Source organism: Salvia splendens, chromosome 5, assembly GCF_004379255.2.
Source record: "Salvia splendens isolate huo1 chromosome 5, SspV2, whole genome shotgun sequence".
Classification (NCBI taxonomy): domain Eukaryota; kingdom Viridiplantae; phylum Streptophyta; class Magnoliopsida; order Lamiales; family Lamiaceae; genus Salvia; species Salvia splendens.
Window position 1 is genome coordinate 12,276,932 of NC_056036.1, and position 21,265 is coordinate 12,298,196.

General features: G+C 36.6%; 4 protein-coding genes, 1 long non-coding RNA gene and 2 other non-coding genes across 10 annotated transcripts; 3 read left to right on the plus strand and 4 right to left on the minus strand.

The window, feature by feature from the left end:
• Positions 1 to 1,150: 1,150 nt before the first annotated feature.
• Positions 1,151 to 4,000, plus strand: LOC121804662 (OBERON-like protein). Of its 3 annotated transcripts, none has more exons than XM_042204292.1 (3): positions 1,151 to 1,281; positions 1,606 to 2,743; positions 3,200 to 4,000. In XM_042204292.1, exons 2-3 carry the CDS (start codon positions 1,606 to 1,608, stop codon positions 3,820 to 3,822), a joined length of 1,761 nt encoding a protein of 586 aa, XP_042060226.1. In that variant the 5' UTR covers positions 1,151 to 1,281; the 3' UTR covers positions 3,823 to 4,000. The 3 variants fall into 3 exon arrangements, with proteins under 3 accessions (XP_042060226.1, XP_042060227.1, XP_042060225.1); XM_042204293.1 differs by having other exon boundaries at positions 1,153 to 1,276; XM_042204291.1 differs by having other exon boundaries at positions 1,215 to 1,372.
• Positions 4,001 to 4,146: 146 nt separating this feature from the next.
• On the plus strand, positions 4,147 to 5,490 carry LOC121804664 (glucan endo-1,3-beta-glucosidase 4-like). Its single transcript, XM_042204294.1, has 3 exons — positions 4,147 to 4,648; positions 4,727 to 4,975; positions 5,241 to 5,490. Exons 1-3 carry the CDS (start codon positions 4,582 to 4,584, stop codon positions 5,279 to 5,281), a joined length of 357 nt encoding a protein of 118 aa, XP_042060228.1. The 5' UTR covers positions 4,147 to 4,581; the 3' UTR covers positions 5,282 to 5,490.
• A 44-nt stretch (positions 5,491 to 5,534) lies between these two features.
• LOC121804665 lies at positions 5,535 to 7,014 on the minus strand. The gene is made up of 2 exons (XR_006051189.1): positions 6,927 to 7,014; positions 5,535 to 5,922 (listed from the first exon to the last, which is right to left on the minus strand). It is a non-coding gene; the product is annotated as an uncharacterized LOC121804665 (long non-coding RNA).
• LOC121806078 lies at positions 6,331 to 6,453 on the minus strand. The gene has a single exon (XR_006051613.1). It is a non-coding gene; the product is annotated as a small nucleolar RNA SNORD14 (small nucleolar RNA).
• Positions 6,739 to 6,825, minus strand: LOC121806061. The gene has a single exon (XR_006051599.1). It is a non-coding gene; the product is annotated as a small nucleolar RNA snoR116 (small nucleolar RNA).
• Positions 7,015 to 11,327: 4,313 nt separating the features above from the next.
• Positions 11,328 to 14,792, minus strand: LOC121805769 (heterogeneous nuclear ribonucleoprotein 1-like). 2 transcript variants are annotated; one of them, XM_042205760.1, is made up of 5 exons: positions 14,463 to 14,792; positions 14,263 to 14,389; positions 13,750 to 13,974; positions 11,787 to 12,969; positions 11,328 to 11,696 (listed from the first exon to the last, which is right to left on the minus strand). In XM_042205760.1, exons 3-5 carry the CDS (start codon positions 13,969 to 13,971, stop codon positions 11,683 to 11,685), a joined length of 1,419 nt encoding a protein of 472 aa, XP_042061694.1. In that variant the 5' UTR covers positions 13,972 to 13,974; positions 14,263 to 14,389; positions 14,463 to 14,792; the 3' UTR covers positions 11,328 to 11,682. The 2 variants fall into 2 exon arrangements, with proteins under 2 accessions (XP_042061694.1, XP_042061695.1); XM_042205761.1 differs by having other exon boundaries at positions 13,750 to 14,389.
• A 3,989-nt stretch (positions 14,793 to 18,781) lies between these two features.
• LOC121806007 (28 kDa ribonucleoprotein, chloroplastic-like) lies at positions 18,782 to 20,745 on the plus strand. The gene is made up of 4 exons (XM_042206070.1): positions 18,782 to 19,286; positions 19,782 to 19,883; positions 20,110 to 20,385; positions 20,520 to 20,745. Exons 1-4 carry the CDS (start codon positions 18,885 to 18,887, stop codon positions 20,583 to 20,585), a joined length of 846 nt encoding a protein of 281 aa, XP_042062004.1. The 5' UTR covers positions 18,782 to 18,884; the 3' UTR covers positions 20,586 to 20,745.
• Positions 20,746 to 21,265: the final 520 nt, after the last annotated feature.

A 21,265-nucleotide genomic window follows, 5' to 3' on the forward strand; every position in this document is an offset into this window, starting at 1 on the left:
GCAGAATTGTCAAAGTAAAAGAAAGAGAAAGAAAAAGTAATTGGAATATTGTTAGTAGAGAGTAAGACATGAATAGAAAAAAAGTTTCTTTGAATATAATTAGTTTATTATTAAGGGATATCTCAAAATGACATATATGGTCTATTTATAAGGGATGAGGAGAGTATTTTTTTAACTTTCTGACTAACTACTCCGCCCCAATTAAGTTGAGTCAAAACTTTTGGGCACAAAAATTAAGAAATTGTGTTGAAAAGTATAAAAGATGAATAAAATAGGAAAGATAAAAAGATGTAGTTAGTTGATTGAATAAATTAAGAGCGATTGAATATTTTATTTTTTTTGTTAAAAGAGGAAATGACTCAAGTTAAGAGATAGAAGTAGTTAGGACATCCCAAAAAGTAACGCGACTCATTAAATAGGTGAAATGAATTATCCTAATTAGCTAGTTTAAAATTCAACACTTGTTTTTTACTACTCCCCCTCTCTTATTAATTGTCCGCTTTTGTCATTTTCATCTGTCTCCCATTAATTGTCCAATTTTGCCATTTTACCGTAAATGGTAAGTAGATCTCACATTGCACTAACTCATCTCACTCATATTTTATTATAAAAACTAATATACTCCATAAAAGTGAGACTTATATTCCACTAACTTTTTCAACTTATTTTTCTTTATATTTCTTAAAACTAATGCCGGAACTAAAGTGGACAATTATCGTGGGACGATGGGAGTACTATGCATTAATTAAACCATCGATGCGTATGGTATTATGACAGGAAAATATTGTTGTTTTAAAAGCAACTGAATAAAAAAACCATAAACAGTTATTCTTTACTCTCAGTTAAAAATTACTACTCCTATATCATGTATTGGCAGAAGTAGTTAAACTTACAAGTTCCAGCCAATATAATGAACATTATATCATGAATTTAATTTGATTAAATAAAACATAATTACTCCTACTTTAACGATATGATTTCATATATTGTAATCATAAAATTGTTTTGTGAATCTGTATTGTGATACTTTGCTTCCGAATAGAAAGAATCTAACACAGTGTATAAAAGTCAAACACGAAGAAACAGTAAAAACAGCAATGGTGGGTCCTACCATAAGAGAGCGACTGTTTTAAAGTAAAGAGTTCGATTTATTGAACATCCATCGAATATCGACGGGTCAAAGAGGAAAGAAACCCAGGAGACTTTATTTCAACGCTGGTGGGCTAGGGTTTCTAAATCCAAGCAAAAGGGGGCAATTATTCAGCTCAATTGCAAGGTTAGGTGCGTGGTGTAAATTCATTTGCTCTAGATCTCGCTGCTGATCTCTCTGGCTGTGTTAGAATCGCATTTTATTCTCGGCTCTGTAATCATGGTATAAGTGGATATTTGTAAAATTAAATTGTTTCTATTTCTTGTTCTGAAGCATGGATCACTGATTTTATAGCTTAGTTTGAAGAATCCTTAAATTCCCTGTAAATTTTACTGTTTTTTCACTTGTTAATGCCGACCTTAACAATTTTGTTTGGGAGTTTTTAGAGTGAGAGAGCATATGCTAGTTTTGAATAAAGAAAAACGTTATTAAGTCTAATTTATGCTTTGCTCCAGATGGGGACGCCGTCTGGATCTCATTTCAACAATCAATCCTCAATGTTGCCTCCTCGTCAGCAGCCTCGCCCTGGTGGTGGGGGGCTTCAAACCTCCCTGTCCTTAGTTTCAGCAGATGCGTGTGGATCTCCTAATCTTGAGCGTGGCTCGAATTCTGATCAGGTGCACGAATCTCCATCGGAAAGTGCCAGTTCACGAGAAACCTGGCCCAGAGCTGATGCTTTGGTTGCAAAAAAAATGGAGAAGGAGAAAGAGAGAGAGAATGGATTTGCTGAGCACTCTGTTGTCCGTAACTTTTCGAGCTCTGATAAGATGTCTCTTCGAGATGTGGCGCGCGAGAGGGTGGACATTGTAGCAGAGAAGATGCAAAACCTCCCGGACAAGTATCTTGACAAGTTTAAAAACGAGCTCCGTACTTTTCTTGAGGGCTTGGGCGGTTCTCAGCAAAGAGAGGAGTTTCTGTTTCTTCAGAAGCTGGTCCAAAGTAGGGGTGATTTGACAGAGCAAACTCTGGTCATGGCACACAGAGTTCAGCTAGAGATTCTTGTTTCTATAAAGACTGGTATTCAGGCGTTTTTGCATCCAAGTGTTAGCCTCTCCCAAGCTTCTCTAATTGACATTTTCCTGTACAAAAGGTGCAGAAACATAGCCTGTGGAAGTGCATTGCCAGCAGAGGACTGCATGTGTGAGTTATGCTCAAAGAGAAACGGTTTCTGCAACCTCTGTATGTGTACAATCTGCAACAAGTTCGATTTCGAGGTTAACACATGCCGCTGGATAGGGTGTGATTCATGCTCTCATTGGACTCATACGGACTGTGCTATTCGAAATGGGCTTATTGGAATGGGACCTTGTGTTACTAATGGTTTGAGCTCTGCAGAGATGCTTTTAAGGTGCCGAGCTTGCAATAGGACATCTGAGCTAGTAGGGTGGGTAAAAGATGTCTTCCTGCACTGTGCACCTAGCTGGGATAGGGATGCACTAATAAGAGAACTTGACTTTGTAAGTAGAATTTTCCGTGGGAGTGAAGATTCAAGAGGCAGGAAGTTGTTCTGGAAGTGCGAGGAGCTTATGGAGAAATTAAAAACTGGGGTTGCTGAAACTGTGGCTTGTAAAGTAATCTTAATGTTGTTTCAAGGTAAGGTTCTTCGGTTGTTATTTATACTGGATATTCATCTGTGTGCCATTGAGCAATATGTCTCTACACACTGACCATGTGTATGAATTCTTTGAAGATTCATATGTGTTTTGTTTTCTCAATTTTTACTCTTGGCATATTATGTGGACAAAATGCTAAACCGCCATTCTGATTTTCACACTGTAAAATTGTTTATCTTCTGGTAGTTTTCTGCTTTGCTTCTTCAGGGATATGGAAATGCCTCATTCTGTTTATGATGTTAACATGCCAAAAGGACAATCAGTATGCACTTATCTAGCTCGTTTTTCTTCTTTCAGCGTCAGAGGCTCTTGGAGCCTGGTTTATGTTTAATCGTTTTTGAGGAATTAGAACTTTCTAACCTAAATTGATGTATTTCGCATGTTTCCTGTACGCGCCTTTCTTCTTCCATGAATTCTGAATGTGTTTTGTTTTCAGAACTTGAGGCAGACCCCTCAAAGAACCAAGAGAATGAAGATGGCAGGATGATATCGCCACAGGAGGCGTTCAATAGGATAGCTGATGTGGTACAAGAAGCTGTTAAAAAGATGGAAATTGTTGCAGAGGAGAAGATGCGAATGGTCAAAAAGGCCCGCTTGGCTGTAGAAGCTTGTGAGCAAGAGCTGAAGGACAAAGCGCGTGAAGTTTCTGCTCTGAAGACGGAGCGGCAGAGGAAAAAGAATCAAATTGATGAGCTTGAAAGTATTGTAAGGCTTAAACAGGCTGAGGCAGACATGTTTGAGCTGAAGGCCAATGAGGCTTGCCGTGAAGCTGAGAGGCTGCAAAGAATTGCACTTGCCAAGACTGAGAAGTCCGAAGAGGACTACGCCAGTAGATATCTCAAGCAAAGATTGCACGAGGCTGAAGCTGAGAAGCAGTATTTATTTGAAAAGATCAAGCTTCAGGAGAGCTTGAGACCAACACAAAGCAGTGCCGGAACAAGTGAGCCTCCCCATGCAATGTACAACAAAATCCAGGACCTGCTGAAGAACATGTACAGCACCTCATCCAAGGCAGACGCCCAATCGAGTGACTTCCACTCGCTTGGCGCCATTCCTTGAATCTATAAGTCTGTAAATTACATCCTTTAAATTAAACGTGACATGGTATGGTTACTGTTTCAAATCTTCAATGTACGCTGCTGAACCCTTCCTACTGATATTAGAAGTGTCAACTTTTGATGGAGAAAATGTATAATTCTATTACTATTTGTTAGTAATATATTACTTGTTTGCCAAATCAAGGTTAGTTTGCTAATGTTCATTCTTCTAGAAAATCAATAGATGAGGAATGTCGGAGAATTCTTTGATTCTGCTACTTCTTTTTCTGTCTTTATGGTCATTTGCTAATGTTGTTAATTTTGCCTAAACATATGTTTAGACATGCTCAGACTTGTAATGAATATGATATAAGATCTTTGGTCATAGGAAATATCATATGAGGATAATGAAGGAGCATTGATTGTTTTGAGTGAAATTTTTTATAGTAGAAAATCTGGATGGCGCCCGTTACCGAGGTCAACTATACCAGCTAAGCATATTTACTCTATGTTATTTATAGTATCATGTTTAAATTATTACATAGGGTTAGTTGCTTCATAGTAATAATGCCTGTGAAGAAAGAATCCGTTGCTTTGTATATTTGTATGTTAATATTTTGATGATGATTGGGGGACAAGATTGGGATTTCCAAAAGTAGATCGCATCTCAGTCCTGTTTCGGTGTTTAAATATTTCCATCTTGATTTGATAACACACCTCCACACACAATCACTCTCTGCATTCTCATAATTTGCAGGTTTCTAAACAAGCTTGGACGACCATGGCGACAATCTTATCCAACGTGCTAGTTGTGATCATCTTGTTATTGCGGCTTTCCATATGTTCAGGTACCACTAATAGAGCTTTATTTGATTGTATCTGTTAGTTTGTTTGCAGAGGGTGAGTCATCAATTTGGTGTGTTTAGATGCACAGTTTGAGGACTACTGCATAGCGGACGAGCAATACAGGGATGATGAGCTGATGTACGCAATGAAGTGGGCATGCAGCAACGGGGCAGACTGCAGCGCTCTTGAAGAGCATAAGCCGTGCTTCTTCCCCAACACCACCAAGGACCACGCCTCTTACGCATTCAACAGCTACTATCAGAATACCAAACACATTGGAGGCAGCTGCTACTTCATCGCTGCTGCACTTTTGACCGCTCTTAATCCAAGTAACCGTTTCTTCTCGACATCTTATATCCGAGTCTGGCTAAACCATTTCAAAGTTTGGCAAAAGATAAACTAGATAAGATCTGAGTGATACTGCTAGCAAGCAACCACATATACGTGTGTCGGTGTGTGTGTGTGAAAGAGAGAGTGAGAGATGGAATGGCTGTTTGAATGATATACCTAAACATATTGGATTTGTTGAGGAACCTTTTGTTAAATTTTTTTATACTAAGAAGTGTGACTTATTTTTTAGTGCACATGGCGCAGGTCATGACTCGTGTGTATTCGAGTATATCCCGTACCCGTAAATTGGATTGCAGCTTCCGGACGTGGTGCTCAAAGTAGCAGCTCTTGCTCTTGCTCTCCATCAAGGCCGGTCTTTAGGGGTTTCCATTTCTTTTCTTCTTCCGTAGTTTGTATTTACTATCTTTATAGTTTTTCAGATTAAGTTGATGATTTACCATTCACAAATAAACAAAATGCTTGATTAAATATTTGAAATTCTTTTTCTTCAAGAGGGTCCGAATTCTTGAGTTTAGCTAATGAAGCATCCAACGTGTATATAACTACAACAAAAAAGTTGATTAGTTAATGATAATGAGACTACATTTCAAGGTACTCATGGTCGAAATATAGCTGCGGATTTTTGACTATTTTACTCACCCTTAGTTGAATTCTAGTAGTATATCAAATACATAGATGAGTACCACTTACCAATAGGCAAATAAATAATTAAAAATAATACAGAAAAATTTGACAACACTACTATTACTATTAGGCGCTGGTATTTTCACGGATAATTCTTCACATCCCCTTCTTCATAGTGCGATCCATCGTCGTTGTGGATATAGGAAGTTTGCTCAAGGACAAGTCAATTTTAAGTTTTCATGGTGTTGTGGGCATTCAAGACTGGGGATGAGTATCTCGACGTCCATTGCTGAGGAACAAGCTGCAAAGGCAGAGGGGTGACAGGGAGGGTGGTTTATTTTTCGTTTCATTTATCAATCTGTATATTCATTTTGCATTTCAAATTCTGTAATTAGAATCTTTTTAGTAGTAAAAGTATATTTTAAATTGAATTGTTAATTTATGTAATTTTTATGCATTTTAATTCCAATTATCAATCTGTGCGTTTCAGAGATTTCAAGATAGTACCACATATTTAGCCAATTACAAAAACTATAGTAAACAAAAAATAATTAGAGAACTAAAAAAAGATGACAATAAAAATCGATATATGAGTAAAAGAGGTCACAGATGACTTCTCAATGACATTACGCTTAAATTTTTTTATCAAAATAATCTTAAAATTAAGTTTCAATTGATATAAAATTTTAAAAATGAAATATTCAGAGAGGAGCTCAGACATCCAAGGAAGGAAAAAGCAGCATATGCTCTCAAGCCTGGCGAAGGCGAAAGCACTTAGGCGGCCACTGCGAATGTTTTGAGAAACAAGCCTTACGTTTTAGCATCATTGCGTCCTCCAATCTCAATAAGAAACTGATCAATTAATTTGCAAAATAAATAAATAGTTGCAAGTAAAATAGATAGATTTTAGGCGCATCTGAATCTGAATGCGAAAGCTCAAGGATAAATAAGCCAATGCCAGAATCTCAGCTCCCTGTGAATTTGCTATCGGCAACGTACAGCGCTGAAAACACCATTGAAATACAGTGCACCAGCGACTCTAAAACGTTGCCTTTTAATTGAAACAAAAACTTTACTAAAAAGGAAACAACATAGTAAGCATAAAATCAAATCACAAGGGATCAGAATAGTTAGTAATTCGCATCAACAAGCCAATAACGATGGCTCTCATAGTTTGATGGTATATAATTCGACATCACCACCTGATTCGAATAAATCATAATTCGAATCCCAAAAACTGCAAGTAAAACTAGTTTGAAAGAGGCCTCAGAAATATTCGAGATTGATACATCAAGGAATACTTACGATTAGTTTGATGATAAAGGTGATCTTCCGTGGAAGCAAAGAAGGAAGAAGAAGAAGAGGAGATGATTTGGTCGAGAAGTCGCCTGATTGGTATTTAAAGTAGGCCAGAAACCCTAATGGTTTATTTGGACATAAATACCCTTGGATATGTATATACATTTTGGGCTTCATCGATTCTTTCTTCTTTGAATTTTGACCCAATTGGAGATCGAATCCGAAATAGGCTTCCTTAATTTACAATTTTATCCAAGTAATTATTATTATTATTATTATTATTATTATTATTATTATTATTATTATTATTATTATTATATAAGATAGGATAAATTCCTCATTTCAAAGCTTTAGGTTTCAAAGAATTAAAGTGTCAAGAAATTAGATCCAACCTAAAAATAAATGCAGAAAAAAAGACTAGGAAAATAATGAAATGTCGCCTAGGATAAATGAAATAATTATAAATCAAAATGGATATTATAAGTTTGTTAACTTTTCACAAAACGGCCCCACCACCAGCAGATGGGCCGATCATCGAACAGCTTCCAATTTCTCCCTATCCCGTCGGACACTCCAGATGCCACAATTTCTGCTCCGCCTCCGCCGCTTCCTGCTCTCCCGGAGCACCTGCATTCCTTAATTTGAGATCGCTAATTAGTAGCAATTGATCACAACCGAAAGGAACCTCATCCAAATCTATAAGGCTGAATCTGAAAATACAAGAAGAAAAAACCTACAAAAAAATACTTAAAGAATAAAAAAATTGCAATGTAATAATGTATAAAATTGACATACAAATTAATTTCACTAGAAAGTTGCGCCAGAAAGTGATAATAAGGTAAAGAAAATGACCTGTTACGTCTTCCATGGCTTCAAATAAAAGCTAGTGCGATTTGTCATTTTCCATGAATTTTTAAAACTACATATGTGATACATAAAATTGAGAACCCCAATTGAAAGGCAATAACTTCATCCAAATTTATAATAGCATCTCCAGTGATTCTAGACATGCAATAGCCCTCCCATAGTCTTACTATTGCCACATCATCAGCACTAAAATCCTCCTGCCACATCATCTGGACATGCAACTGGACAAGCAACTGGACATGCAATAGCCCTCCCATAGCCTATCAACATCACTAATAACAATTATATAATTTAATTTACAATCGTAGCAACATACTGAATTTAATTTACGAGACAAATACAGGAAAATTGAATAATACTATTAAAATTTTAAAAAGTACAATAATTTTAAAAAAAGTACATTAATTTAAAAAATATATAAAATTAAAAAGTACAATAAAAAATTACATAAAAATCACTCCTCGCCGCCGTCCTCGCCTCCGTCGTCGCCGCCGCCACCTCCGTCGCCACCAACGCCGCGGCTACTCCCGCCGGTATCCCTCTGCAACCCCTCCAATTCTTCACGCATGCTCCGGAGCAATACGCAAAGATAAGCCTTCTCCTCGGGGTCCACCGCCGTCCGGAAGTCGGCTAACGTCTTCACCATTTGAGCGCGCGTTTGTTGACGCGCGAAGAATTTGAGCTCCTCGGTGGACCTGCCGAGGGGGGATGCCGACTGGACCTCCTGGGAACTCGGGGTCCCCCCCGCATCCCGTTGCGCCCGCCTTTGGCCAACCGGGCGAGGTCGGCGACCGAACGAACGAGGGGTCGGGACCTCCTGGGCCGTCTCGGGGAGGTCGTGGGAACCACCGCTGCTGCCGCTATAATCACCGGTATAGTTCAGTTTCTGCTTCTTCGGCCAGCCAGCGTCGACACCTGCCCGGAATTTCTCCGACTCGTTGAGCACAAGGTAGCAGTTCCAGTAGGTGAACTCATAGTACTTCCCGAAATCTGGGTAGGCTCTCTTCGCAATCCTCCTGCAGTCTTCCTCTGTTTGGCCACTGGTCCGCATGCGGAGGGCGTTGGCGTACAAACCCGAAAATCGAGAGACGGCAGACCTGATTCGGTCCCAGCACTTCCGGCACTCATCCCCGGTGCGCGGTCTCCCTTCAGGGCAAAATGCCCTATAGGCTGCGGCTATCTTGGCCCACAAGTTGACGATCCTCTGGTTGTTCGAAACGAGAGGATCATCGCAGACACTCACCCACGCCTTGGCCACCGCAACGTTCTCCGATTCCGTCCACTTCCTCCGGACCCGGCTATCCTCACCCGGCTGCGACGACTCACCGACCTTCTTGGCCTTGCCCTTCTTATTAGGGGCGCTTCGACCCCGCCCTACTCCCCGGCTTTGAATGGGAGTTTCCGGACGCTCGTTAATATCAAAACCCAACTACTCTAAGGAGAAGGTCTCATACTGCGTGTACTGTGCATCCGTTGGGGTCGATGTGTGCGAAGAACCGGTGGAAAAATCAAAAGCCGACCGATAGAAGTTTTCCCCCTCGGGCGTCCCCTGCGGCGGTGGCATCATCTGCTGCGCCGGTGGCTGCATCCCGGGTGCCCACCCCGGCATCATCTGCATAGGGAGTTGCATCGGCGGTACCCCCTGCCAAGCCGACACACTTCCCCCGGCGGCCATCGGTGGCATCATCTGCTGCCACGGGTACATGTTGTAGTACCCGGTCATCGGAGGCCAACCACCTCCCATGGGAGCCGGGGGAGTCTGAGACCCGGTCGTCACTGGAGTACCTTCGTACTTGTTCTCAATTTCTCATTGTTGATCTTGTACAGAAATTAAGATAGAGAGAGTACTCGTTAAAATAAGTGGTGCGAATGAAAATGATGTCCAAAGCGCGTATATATAGTGTTTCGAAAAATTTTAAAAAAAATAAAAATCTGACGCCGGTCTGACGCCGATCCGGGGCCTACAATGGCGCCGTGAGGATCGGCGTGAGAATCGGCGTGGCACGCCGATTTCGCCGACGCCGCTCGCAATGGTTCGGCGTCAGTACCGGCGTCCGTGAAAAATCGACGTGCCGGTGACGCCACCGCCATTGGAGATGCTCTAAGGGGAAACTGAAAATACAAGAAGAAAAATCCTACACTACAAAAAAGATTACTAAATTTATAAGGTCATTTCATTTGTATCACTTCGGCACTTCCAGGCGCCTGAAATTCAACGGAGCTTCAACGTGGCATGCTGACGTGTGTACATCATGTTACATGTATTTTTGGTAATTACATCTTACCTCCAAAATATTTTACCTTTATTTCAATTTAGTACAAAAAGTATTAAGTTTACATATTTCATACAAAAAGTTTACTTGTTCCAAAATAATACATTCCGTTAAATATTTTAAACACCGTTAGTTAGTTTATAATTTGTCCAACTCATCATCATAATAAAAGAATAATTAGAGATTTAATACAATTAATCACTCTGAAAAATAACAGTCAATATCAATTCTTCCAGCAATTGATCGTGGTTTAAAAAAAATTGTCTCTCAATATACTCTATTTTTTATTGTATCCTTTATAGAATACATTATAAAATAAGTCCATATTTCATCCAAAATGACTAATTTGAGCTTTAAACAGTCAATAAGTGAATATTTAATTTTTACAAAAAAGATTCAATATCTTTTTAGTTGTATTCTCCATTGTTACATGAGAAAGCTTCGACAATAAAATACAATTCGTTAATTTGATGATGAAGAGTGGTGATTTTTTTTTTCTCTGTGTTTTTCATTTTGGTGAGTAATATAAATAACTGTGTTTGAAATAGTTAATGGAAAGTTTTAATTTAAAACTTTTTGTACAAATTTGAAATATTGATGAAACTTTTTGTATGTATGATGTAATTGGAAATAACGGTGTTAGTAGAGACTTAACGGAATGTATTATTTTGGAAAACTAAGTAAACTTTTTGTAAATATGTAAATTTAATACTTTTTATACTAAATTGAAACAAATCTAAAACATTTTGTATGAAACATGTCCTAACTCAAAAAACATGAATTACCACATAACCATAAACGACTTTATATTCAGATGAGATGAGTTAATTAAAATCTGATTTTGAATTTCTCAAAAAACATGAATTACCACATAACCATAATCGACTTTATATTCAGATGAGATGAGTTAATTAAAATCTGATTTTGAATTTCTCAAAAAACATGAATTACCACATAACCATAAACGACTTTATATTCAGATGAACATGAATTACCACATAACCATAAACGACTTTATATTCAGATGAGATGAGTTAATTAAAATCTGATTTTGAATTTCTCAAAAAACATGAATTACCACATAACCATAAACGACCTTATATTCAGATGAGATGAGTTGATTAAAATCTGATTTTGAATTTCGATTCAGCGACTTCTAGCTGAATTATTGCGCCATCCAACCTTTACAATTTTATTATGATTATGTGCTATTTCAGAATTATTTATCTATTTTAACTATATAAAAAAATCTACATAATTTTGTATATTAAAGTAAACATAATACAATTAATTTCCTTGAAATGAATGTTAAATAAGAGTATTCAGACAGCAAGATACTGAAACGACCATAACTAACCTTAGAGCAGAAGACCCCGTGTGCAGATGTCAATGTAAATGCGCGATGCATTCAAACAATTCACAAACAAGAAACAAAACCTATAAAAAGTAACTCAGTTTCAGACCTTACAGAAAACTATTCTTGACTGCTCATGGTAACCAATTCACTTGAATAAGTACACCTTTATCGAACGCACTCTCTGAGTAACCATATCTCCAGCATGATGGTCCTCCGTATATTTTGCTTCACCTTGTACATATAATCTTCACGTATGTAAAATTTCCTAGGCTGCGATCCCTGTTTCACAATTAAACAGTAGAGAAACTTGTGAGCATCTGTCGAATTCTTATGCACATATAGTGAGTGGTGATTGAATCTGATGCTTACCTCTATCTGATCTAACATTATAACCACCAGCATAACCAGCTGCAGTTTCAGATGCGGCCTCAGCAGTGCCACTCCCACGCCCATAACCATACGAGGCAGATCCCTCAAGCTCTTGAGATGAAGAACGCCAGGCCTCATCCCCATTAAACGAGCCTCCATACAAGTTCCTGTAGTTCTCGTCATAAATATTATTTGGCGTAGAATAAAAAGATGCGGAGCCAGCAATGCCTCCATTTTCTCTGGTATAACTTGCTCTGTCAACAAAGCTATTGTCCCCATGGTCATAAGCAATGTTTTCTCGGCTTACAGAGCCAGCTTCTGTGCTTTTAGCAGAAACAGGTGAACGGCCCCAAATCTCTCCTATACTTCCAAAACCACTACCTATCCCAGCATTTCCAGTTCGAGTTCCAATAAAATCATTAGAAGTTGCTGAGTTTGTGACAAAATTAGGACTACCATTTCCCCACATGTTCCGGTTCGTACTGCTCATAAAAGAACCAGTTCCAGCACTGCCCAAGTCATATCCATTTGAACTACCATATCGACTAAAGTCTCCACTAAAATAAGAATTCATCCCATTTCCATAGCCCAAACCAGAATCCCTACTCACCCCATGGTTCAAACCGAGTCCAGAATCCAAAGTCAGTCCAAAGTTATGGTTACTGGGGCTGTAAGGAGGATATCCACTTCGACCAGCAGTTACAGGACTAAAGCGACCATCCATTCTCATTCCATAGCCACTTGTAGAATTTGGATTATATCCAGGCGAATAAGCATTAAGGAAACTGCTTGCTCTACTCAGGCCATAGTTATAGCCAGGGGAAGGGCATCGCGTTGGTCCTGGAGATAACTCTTTGGGAACAGCTCTCTTAACCTCAACCATTTTCCCACAAAGCTCATGAAAGGTTTTGAATAGAACTTTATCAACTGCTTCTTCTGAATCATAAGTTATAAAACCAAAGCCTCTAGGCCTTTGTGTATTGTGATCATACATCACAACAACATCAGTTATTGTTCCAAATTGATCAAAATACTTCTTGAAGTCACTTTCTGTGATAGTAGATGGTAAACCTCCCACAAAAATCTTCTTTGTGCGGACATGACTAGGGGATCCTTGGATGCTCCCACTGTTTCTATTGAAGTTCTGGTGATCATCCCTCGGAACAGCTTTCTTTGCTTCCACCTGATGAGAATGAAAGATAATAACTAAATATACCAAACTTGATATTTTTATAGGAAAGCATTTATAAATTCAATTTACTTAAGATTGCCTCTATAAAATGAAATCATTTAAAACAAAACACAACATATAAATCACATGTAACAAGCAAAATTTGATAATTCAGTAATTAGTTACTGAACAAGTTCCAGTTAACATATATGTGTATCAGTTATCAAAAGTTCAAAACTGAGATATTCCAATTTAGGCTTTAGCATACCATGTGAAAGTAGCTTAAGTAAGTCTAAGAGGATATACCTTTATTGGTAATATGATGATAGTAAGACGTAATTGCACTAGTCCTCTTGAAGTATTACAATTCTCTATTTCAATCATCTTTGTGATAACATCAAGTAAAGGTTATCACAAAACAATACAACAGTCAATCCTCATAGTGTTTCCTCAATATGCAGTTCTTACATGTCTTACCATAGGCATGTTTGATCAACAGTATTTGTTTATTAAAAAGCTAGCATTGTAAAGCTGAAATAGCCATTTCTTGATTCGAATGATAATATCCCATCTTTCCAAAGAAGAGGAAAATGCATCAAACATCACACTTAGTTTCAGAGTAAGAATTTAAATTTTATCTGCTCAGAACTTTGTACGACAATATTATCTGAATGTCAATGAAATAAACCATTCCACATAATGAGCTTAGAATAAAATTCCAAATAAAGAATGAGCCATCAAATTCAATAGCAAAAAGGGATTCTATAAAAAAGGTAAGGGTGCGAGAGTTACGGTTCTGCCATCTATGACATGTTTTTCTTTCACAACTTTTTCAGCAACAGAAGCATCGGCGAAAACAATGAAACCAAAGCCACGAGCACGGCCTGTAGCACGATCCTTCATTATCACAGCTTCCACCACTTCACCAAAAGCTTGGAAATATTGTCTCAGACGGTCCTCGCTCGTGTCCCACGGAATCCCACCAATAAACAGCTTCCCAGCATCCATTTCCATTCTCTGCCAATCAAAACGATCAAACACAAAGTAACTGTCCACATCAACAACTATAAAGCCTCCATATTTCCACAACGATCAATAAGAATCGAATAGGGCCAATTCGTAAAGGTAAGTGTAAGCAAGAGATCCAACAGGAAGCAATCCAGATCACTAAACTACTTCATATCACAATTCAATTCCAATATTCAACAAAGCGTATTGAATGAACAATCAGGCATCACAATTCACAACAACAGAATTCTATGATTACGAAACGCAGCAATGTAGAGTGAATAAAGATGACAATACCTCCAAGAGAAAACTCAAACTGAAAGCAGGAGATTTTGCTACTGAAAACAATAAATTCTTATTCAACAAGCGAGCATCTGATCCTCGACAGATCGAAACTAACAGCACCCCCAAGAATCCAGAAGCCCTGAACAAATCAATAAGATTCAGATTTTGAGTTGAAAAGATAAAAGAGAAGAAAACATCAGCCTTTTATTTACCAAACAAATAGGAGAATATCGAATTCAAGATCTGAGAGGCTTCAAATGGAGAAGGCTGAAGTGCCCCCTTCTTTTCCTTCCCGCTTTTGTTTTACCAAAATTCAGTCTTTGTTAGAATTCCCAACGATTTTACTCCTATATTTATAGTATGTTGATGTTGATGTGAGAGAGAAGAAAACAGAGAGATATCGTTATCACAACCGAAAATGGGCAACGATGGTGTTGATATATATGCCTGCGTTGTGTGCGATTGAGTTCCTGCGCATATATAGCTGTATTCTAGAGAGAGAAGAGAGGCCTTTGGCTATCCTCTCTGTCAAATTTGTTGAAGAGGAGAGGAGTCTGTTTATAATACAACTAGATTGTTTAAATAAATAAAAAAAAAGATGTGTGCAGCAAGCCAGCAATTTCAATATTTATGCTTTATTCAATATAATGTCAAAGGAGTATTATATTATTTCTACTTTGTCAATAATACCGAATCAACTCGCTTACTTCAATGTTTTTTCACATTATCAATATTAGTATTGATAAGTTGGGTCTGTCACAAATTAATACACATTTTAATAAACATCAAATTCCGTAAGAAAAAACAAAGCATTGGGCAGTGTTGATTTTATAAATCAGAACAGAACCTATGTAAAATTATTGAGCAGTCCGGTGTCCAAACTTTAATATAGATTAGCCTAATAGACGTACTACATTTAATGTCACAAGAAAAAGGCCACAAATTGATACAATTATGATATGCCATTGTAGCAATTATGACCAGGATTAGTCTGTTTAAGGACTCATCGAAAATATTCAGATCTTCTACAGTGATTTTTCCTCATTTCTTTTACACGTTTTTTATTTATGAAAGAAAATTATGAGAGATTGTATATTTACTATTTAGAACGCTAAATTTACATGTTGCTTAAAACAATCTCCAAACATACAATCTCATTTTTAGTGTTGACATTTTTTCAATTATACTACAAACTCAAATTTAGTTTTGTGTTTTTTATGAAATAATACCAAATATGTGTATTTTGTTACCGTTAAAATTTTATGAGACACATACTTAAAAAATAAAGAGTAAATGCCAAAATTGGTCCTAAACATATGACCATTTTACGATTTTGGTCATAAACATTACGTTTTGAATTATTCATCCCTAATATTTCAATTCGGGCCGAAATCAGTCCATTTTGGACGGCTCCGTCTAAAACTAACGGCCAACGGTTGTTTAGCGATTTTGACCGGATTAGGGTTTTAAATTAGAATTTTTAATTTTTTCAAAAATAATAAAAAATTTCATTCATCTCAAAAACTGCAATTCGACCCCAAACAAGCACAAACTGCAAAAATCCTCTCACCAAATTCATTCAGACTCAATACACATTAGCCAATTTCACAATTAGCAGCATTGAAATGCCCCCGAAAAATTCAACCCCAGAGTGAAAAAAACTTTTATTGAGCTTCTTCGTTGGCCGCGGAAGGGTCGCCTTCTTCCTTAACAAACTGGTCGTGACTCCGCCGGTGGAGGTGGTGCCGGTGCAGATGAAGGCGCTGGAGGGGGCCGAGGCCTCGAGCGCAGCGTCGGTATCGTCCTCAATCATCGGGAGAAGACAGGGGAGTCGGAGAAGTGGACGTGGGGAGTATTGTTCGACTTGGCCTTCTTCATCGCGGGGAGAATTGGAGATGCGGCGGCGGAATTAGGGAAGGAGAAGGAGCGTTTGCTGGGGTTGGAGGTGGAGGTTGGATGAGGCATAAGAGAAAGAGTGATGAATCTACTTATGCGTTGACGGGAAAGTAAAGTTGGCAAGGAAAATGATTCCTGCGAAAATGAATCCCGGGAATATGATTTCTAATAACTTTATTTCCCCGTGTTTGGAAAATATCAAGATAAAGTATATATTTGATTTAAACACTAGACTAAAAATATACTTATCATTTTTTATTTATAAAAAATAATAATACATATTATTTAATAAATTATTAATTACAAATGATAATAATTATATTATTTTATTTATTATTACGATGGATAGTTTAAATATGAATTATACATCATAATATATAATAATATAATAATAAATAAGATTATTATTATTATTATTATTATCATTATATTTACTTAATTTTTAATTGAATAAATTTTATAATTTAAAATTTCACTACAATTTTATTGTTAATTACTAATTTATAAATTAATAATTATTATATAATTGTAATTATATTTAATTATTTAATAAATTATTATTATTATTATGATAATAAAAATAAATATTAATAATATAGTTATAATTATGAAAATTTGAATTATAGTTATTTATTATCCTGAAATTAAGTATGGTTTATACTTTTAAATTATTTTTAAAACATTATAATGAATAATAACAATAATGATGATGATAATAATAATAATAATAATAATAATAATAATAATAATAATAAACTGTGCTATATTGCATTAAATATGTAAGAATCCTAAAACTGAGAAAAAGAATACCTAAGAAAAGTTAGGATTCAGAATCCTGGAAAGTTGTACTAACTTTCATTGTTTTAGGATTTTGATTACTTTCTCAGTTTGATTAAAAACGGAAACAAACACATGAATTTAAAATTTAAGAAATCAGATTACTTTCCCAGACAGAATCCTGACAACCAAACATGGCCTTAAGGGAAGCTCGAGCTCTTACTCATTTTTTGTGTTTTTGATTTTGCAGAGAATTGAAATCGATAATCTTTTTGTTTTGCATTTTGTGTATTTTAATTCATTTGTTTTTTTATTTCATTTGTTTACTAATAAAAATTAAGGTGATAATAGTCAAAATTAAGAGATTAATCGGGTCAGATCTAATTAAAAGTCGTTGACCGTTAGTTTTAGACGGAGCCGTCCAAAATGGACTGATTTTGGCCCGAATTGAAATGTGTAAGATGCAATAATTCAAAACATAATGTTTATGATCAAAATCGTAAAATGACCATAAATTTATGAGCTTAATTTAAATTATTAGAGTGAAATTACAATTTAGTAATGTAGTAGTATGTGAAAACAGATTTGAATTTAATGTAATAATTGGAGATGATTTGAATTTTAGGCCTCTGGATTTATTGCAACTCAAATATAAAATTGAAACTGTGAGTAGTATTGTGGGCCTGGTTTAGCTCCAATTTTTTTTTGGGATATTTGAATTTTGCCGCTTTTTGCGAAAATGAGTTTCATTTCTTTCTGGTACGAGTTTTAAGAAATGTTGAGAAAAATGTGAGTGGAAGAAAGTTAGTGTAATATGAGTCTCATTTGTGTATATTAGTTTAAATGAAACGTGAGTAAATTGAGTTAGTGGAATATAAGATATCTTTACTGGTTATAGTAATTATGACCTGTGACTCATATTCGTGGATGGACAAAAATGAAAAAACGAGACTCCTAGTCACCTTACCATATAAGTGACAACTATCCATAAGCTCGAAAATAAATAAAAAAGAAAATAACATGTTCATCTTATCTATACTTGAGATATTTAGGAAGGGATCATCAGAATATGTAGATTTAAACTTTATCATTGAAATACCTAAGTACTCCCTCCGTCCGCCATTAGCGGCACGAGTTTTAAGAAATGTTAAGAAAAGTAGGTGGAAAAAGTTAGTGGAATAGATGTCTCACTTGTATATATTAGTTTTAAATGAAATATAAGTGAAATGAGTTAGTGGAAGGTGAGACCATATTACCATTTATGATAAAAGTGAACCGGGATTCCTATTCGCGGACTGACTAAAATGGCAAAACAAGACTCCTATTCGCGGACAGAAGGAGTATATAATTCTTCGTATCAACGAAGCCACAAGTAAAAAATCTAGGAAAATAAGTGTTCATACAGTTCATGAGTTCATTTCTAATTCGTGCCCAACATACAAAACATACATGATGTGGTAATGCCATGCAGAATTCTACGATCCCATCAACACATTAAACTTTATAAGACTAAATTTAAGAGAATGCTTCATCAACTAAACTGTAGTAGAAACATAAAGATGGAAAATAGTATATAGTTAAAATTAATGGATAGTTATTTTGAAATTCTACTCGAAACGATAAAAATACCTACTAATAATTTCTTGTCAAATACAAAACCGAATGCAAAAAATAACTCAGTATTGCTTCAATTGTCACATGTACTTGAACAAAATGGAGTAATAATATTATTTCTAAAAAGTTATTAAAAATGTTAATTATGCCTCAAAATGTTGACAAATTTATAAAAACAAAAATGTGATAAATACTGCACCATGAACACAAATTATACGTATTTTAAATAAATACGAGTAATACCATTATCCTCATTCACGAAATCCTTCGCTACCAATCCATTTCCGTTCACCACAAACCCTACTAAACCCCTCCTCTTCCCCATCTCTACAATTTCTACCAAAACAATGGCGTTTGCAGCAAATACTGCGTTGATTTCAAGCCCTACGCTCTTTACACCATCAAAATTCTCATCTTCTCGCCTTTATCTCTCCGTTCCGTATAAAACCACGAAATTCCAGCTTTACTGCAAGCCCTCTTCCTCACTTCCTCTCACTTCTTTATTCTGTCTCAGAAAGAAGGAGAAAAGTGTTTTGTCAGCTCTTAGTGATGATTTTCCGGCAGTTCTTGATGAAATTGAGGGGAATTCTGGCTGGGATGTGGCCGTGGAAGGAGAAGAGGGTGAGGGGGGTTTCGTCGTCCAGCCACCGGAGGAGGCGAAAGTGTATGTAGGGAATTTGCCTTTCGATGTTGATAATGGTAGATTGGGTCAGCTCTTTGGCCAGGCTGGAGTTGTTGAGCTTGCTGAGGTATAATTGTTTTCTTCTTGTTGGTTTGGAAATTTCTTTTATATCGGTGATTTTTAGTGGAAAAGGTGTTAAATGTTTTTGTTGGAATGATTTTGGTGGGTTTGATATGTGAAATGGTAGGTTGAGTACTTGAGTTTGTTGTTTTTGGATTTCCATGGTTGTTTTATGGCTATTAAGATTTATTATATTCCATGATTTGAAATGGGATGAGATAGTTATGTGTAGTCTGTAGATTTCCTTTATTGTTTTTTGGCTTTGAGTATATCTCCCATATCACGATTTTGGCAGAATGGACTAATTTGATGATGTGAAATGTGTGGTGTGAGTTTACTATGTTTGATTTTCATATGAGCTTATCATTACTTGGAAGAATTTCTTTGGTCTAATGTTTGAGTGGGAAAATTAGATTTCTTTTAGCATGGATTGGGATGTGATGCAGAGGATAAATTTTTGTGTAATGAGTTTGTTGCGATTTTGTTTTGTTGATTTATGCAGGTTATCTATGATAGGATAACTGGTAGAAGCCGTGGGTTTGGTTTTGTGACAATGGCCACTGTTGAAGAGGCTGAGAAGGCCGTGGAGTTGTTCAGTCGTTATGTAAGTTTGATAGCTGTTTAAGATTGGTGTTTGTTATGTAAGTTAGGAACTATGGACTTCATCACATTATGCCCCTCCTTCAAATAGTCGAATTATGTCTAATGTAATGTGATATGAAAGTCATATACATGCTTCTTCCAAATGAGCAAGAAATGTATCTATCATTGTTGACTAGTTCGTTCCTTGATGATTCTCCACTAGTGTTTTACCTTTCCTTCTTGAACAGGATATGGACGGCCGGTTCTTGACCGTTAACATTGCTGCTCCTAGAGGATCACAGCCGGAACGTGCTCCTAGAGAGCCTGGTCACAGAATATACGTTGGAAACCTTGCGTGGTCTGTGGATACCGGCCGTCTTGAGGAGCTTTTCAGCGAGCACGGTGCGATTGTTAGTGTACGGGTAGTCTCTGACAGGGAAACTGGAAGATCGCGTGGTTTTGGATTTGTAGAGATGTCGACGGAGTCTGAGATGAATGATGCCATTTCCAGCCTTGATGGAGAGGTGAATCCTTTTGCTTTCTATCACTAAATATGGAACATTTGTTGGATGATAATGATTAATTTAGGGTTTATCACAAATTTGTTTGTTGGTTGATGTGGAGCTAATAATCTGCAATTGCAATTGGGTTGGTGCAGATTTTGGATGGGAGGCCGATCAAAGTAAATGCTGCCTTAGAAAGACAAACCCGGGGCAGGTTTTGATTAAATGTCTTTGCCTTTTTTTAATGGGATTTTGAGTCCAATTGAAATTGAACAAGTGAGTTTTTCCACATTTAGCATCTTAATTAAATCGTTATGTGAAACACTATTATTTCATTACTTGTATGAAATCTTGCTTTCCGGAATGAATGAGCATTAAAAATCTCTTGAGCTTATAGTAGTATTATCTTTGATACCATTTCAGTCAAAGGATTGATTGCTAAAAGGTTCTTAAACTTTAACCTAATTTTTTTTCCACATGATTTATTAAACTATTGCAACAGTACCAATTTTCAACTTACAGACAAATTTGATCTAATGTTGTTTTTTAACATATTTTATAAACTACTGTAATGGTAATACTATACTCTAGCTTATAGTAGTAAAATAGACACAGTTAATTTAACATCCAATTTATTTTTTTCCTTCTGAATTTGCAACACATGGATATAATTTCAATGACTGAATACTGAATTACCAATTTTAGAGTGTTACTTCTCCTGTATTCGGTCATGGATTATATATAAATCCAGGAAAATATGAAATGACAAATCACATAATTAAAGTACATATTCAAATCATTTTGGAGTCTCGCAATCATCCTCTAGTGTGCATCCAGTTATTGTTGGGACATGTTAGTGTCTGTAGAAACAATTTTTCGAGGTATCCGAGGCAGCACAGCT

Bases quoted from the DNA above. Each gene is read 5' to 3' on its own strand.
- LOC121804662 (XM_042204291.1), top strand. The intron at 2,744-3,199 runs GTAAGGTTCTTC...TTTTGTTTTCAG, and splicing joins AATCTTAATGTTGTTTCAAG to AACTTGAGGCAGACCCCTCA.
- LOC121805769 (XM_042205760.1), bottom strand. From the start codon at position 13,971: ATGGAAATGGATGCTGGGAAGCTGTTTATTGGTGGGATTCCGTGGGAC. The intron at 12,970-13,749 runs GTAACTCTCGCA...CATTCTCATCAG, and splicing joins ATGTCATAGATGGCAGAACC to GTGGAAGCAAAGAAAGCTGT.
- LOC121804664 (XM_042204294.1), top strand. From the start codon at position 4,582: ATGGCGACAATCTTATCCAACGTGCTAGTTGTGATCATCTTGTTATTG. The intron at 4,649-4,726 runs GTACCACTAATA...TGGTGTGTTTAG, and splicing joins GCGGCTTTCCATATGTTCAG to ATGCACAGTTTGAGGACTAC. The intron at 4,976-5,240 runs GTAACCGTTTCT...CACATGGCGCAG, and splicing joins TTTGACCGCTCTTAATCCAA to GTCATGACTCGTGTGTATTC.
- LOC121806007 (XM_042206070.1), top strand. From the start codon at position 18,885: ATGGCGTTTGCAGCAAATACTGCGTTGATTTCAAGCCCTACGCTCTTT. The intron at 19,287-19,781 runs GTATAATTGTTT...TGATTTATGCAG, and splicing joins GAGTTGTTGAGCTTGCTGAG to GTTATCTATGATAGGATAAC. The intron at 20,386-20,519 runs GTGAATCCTTTT...GGGTTGGTGCAG, and splicing joins TTTCCAGCCTTGATGGAGAG to ATTTTGGATGGGAGGCCGAT.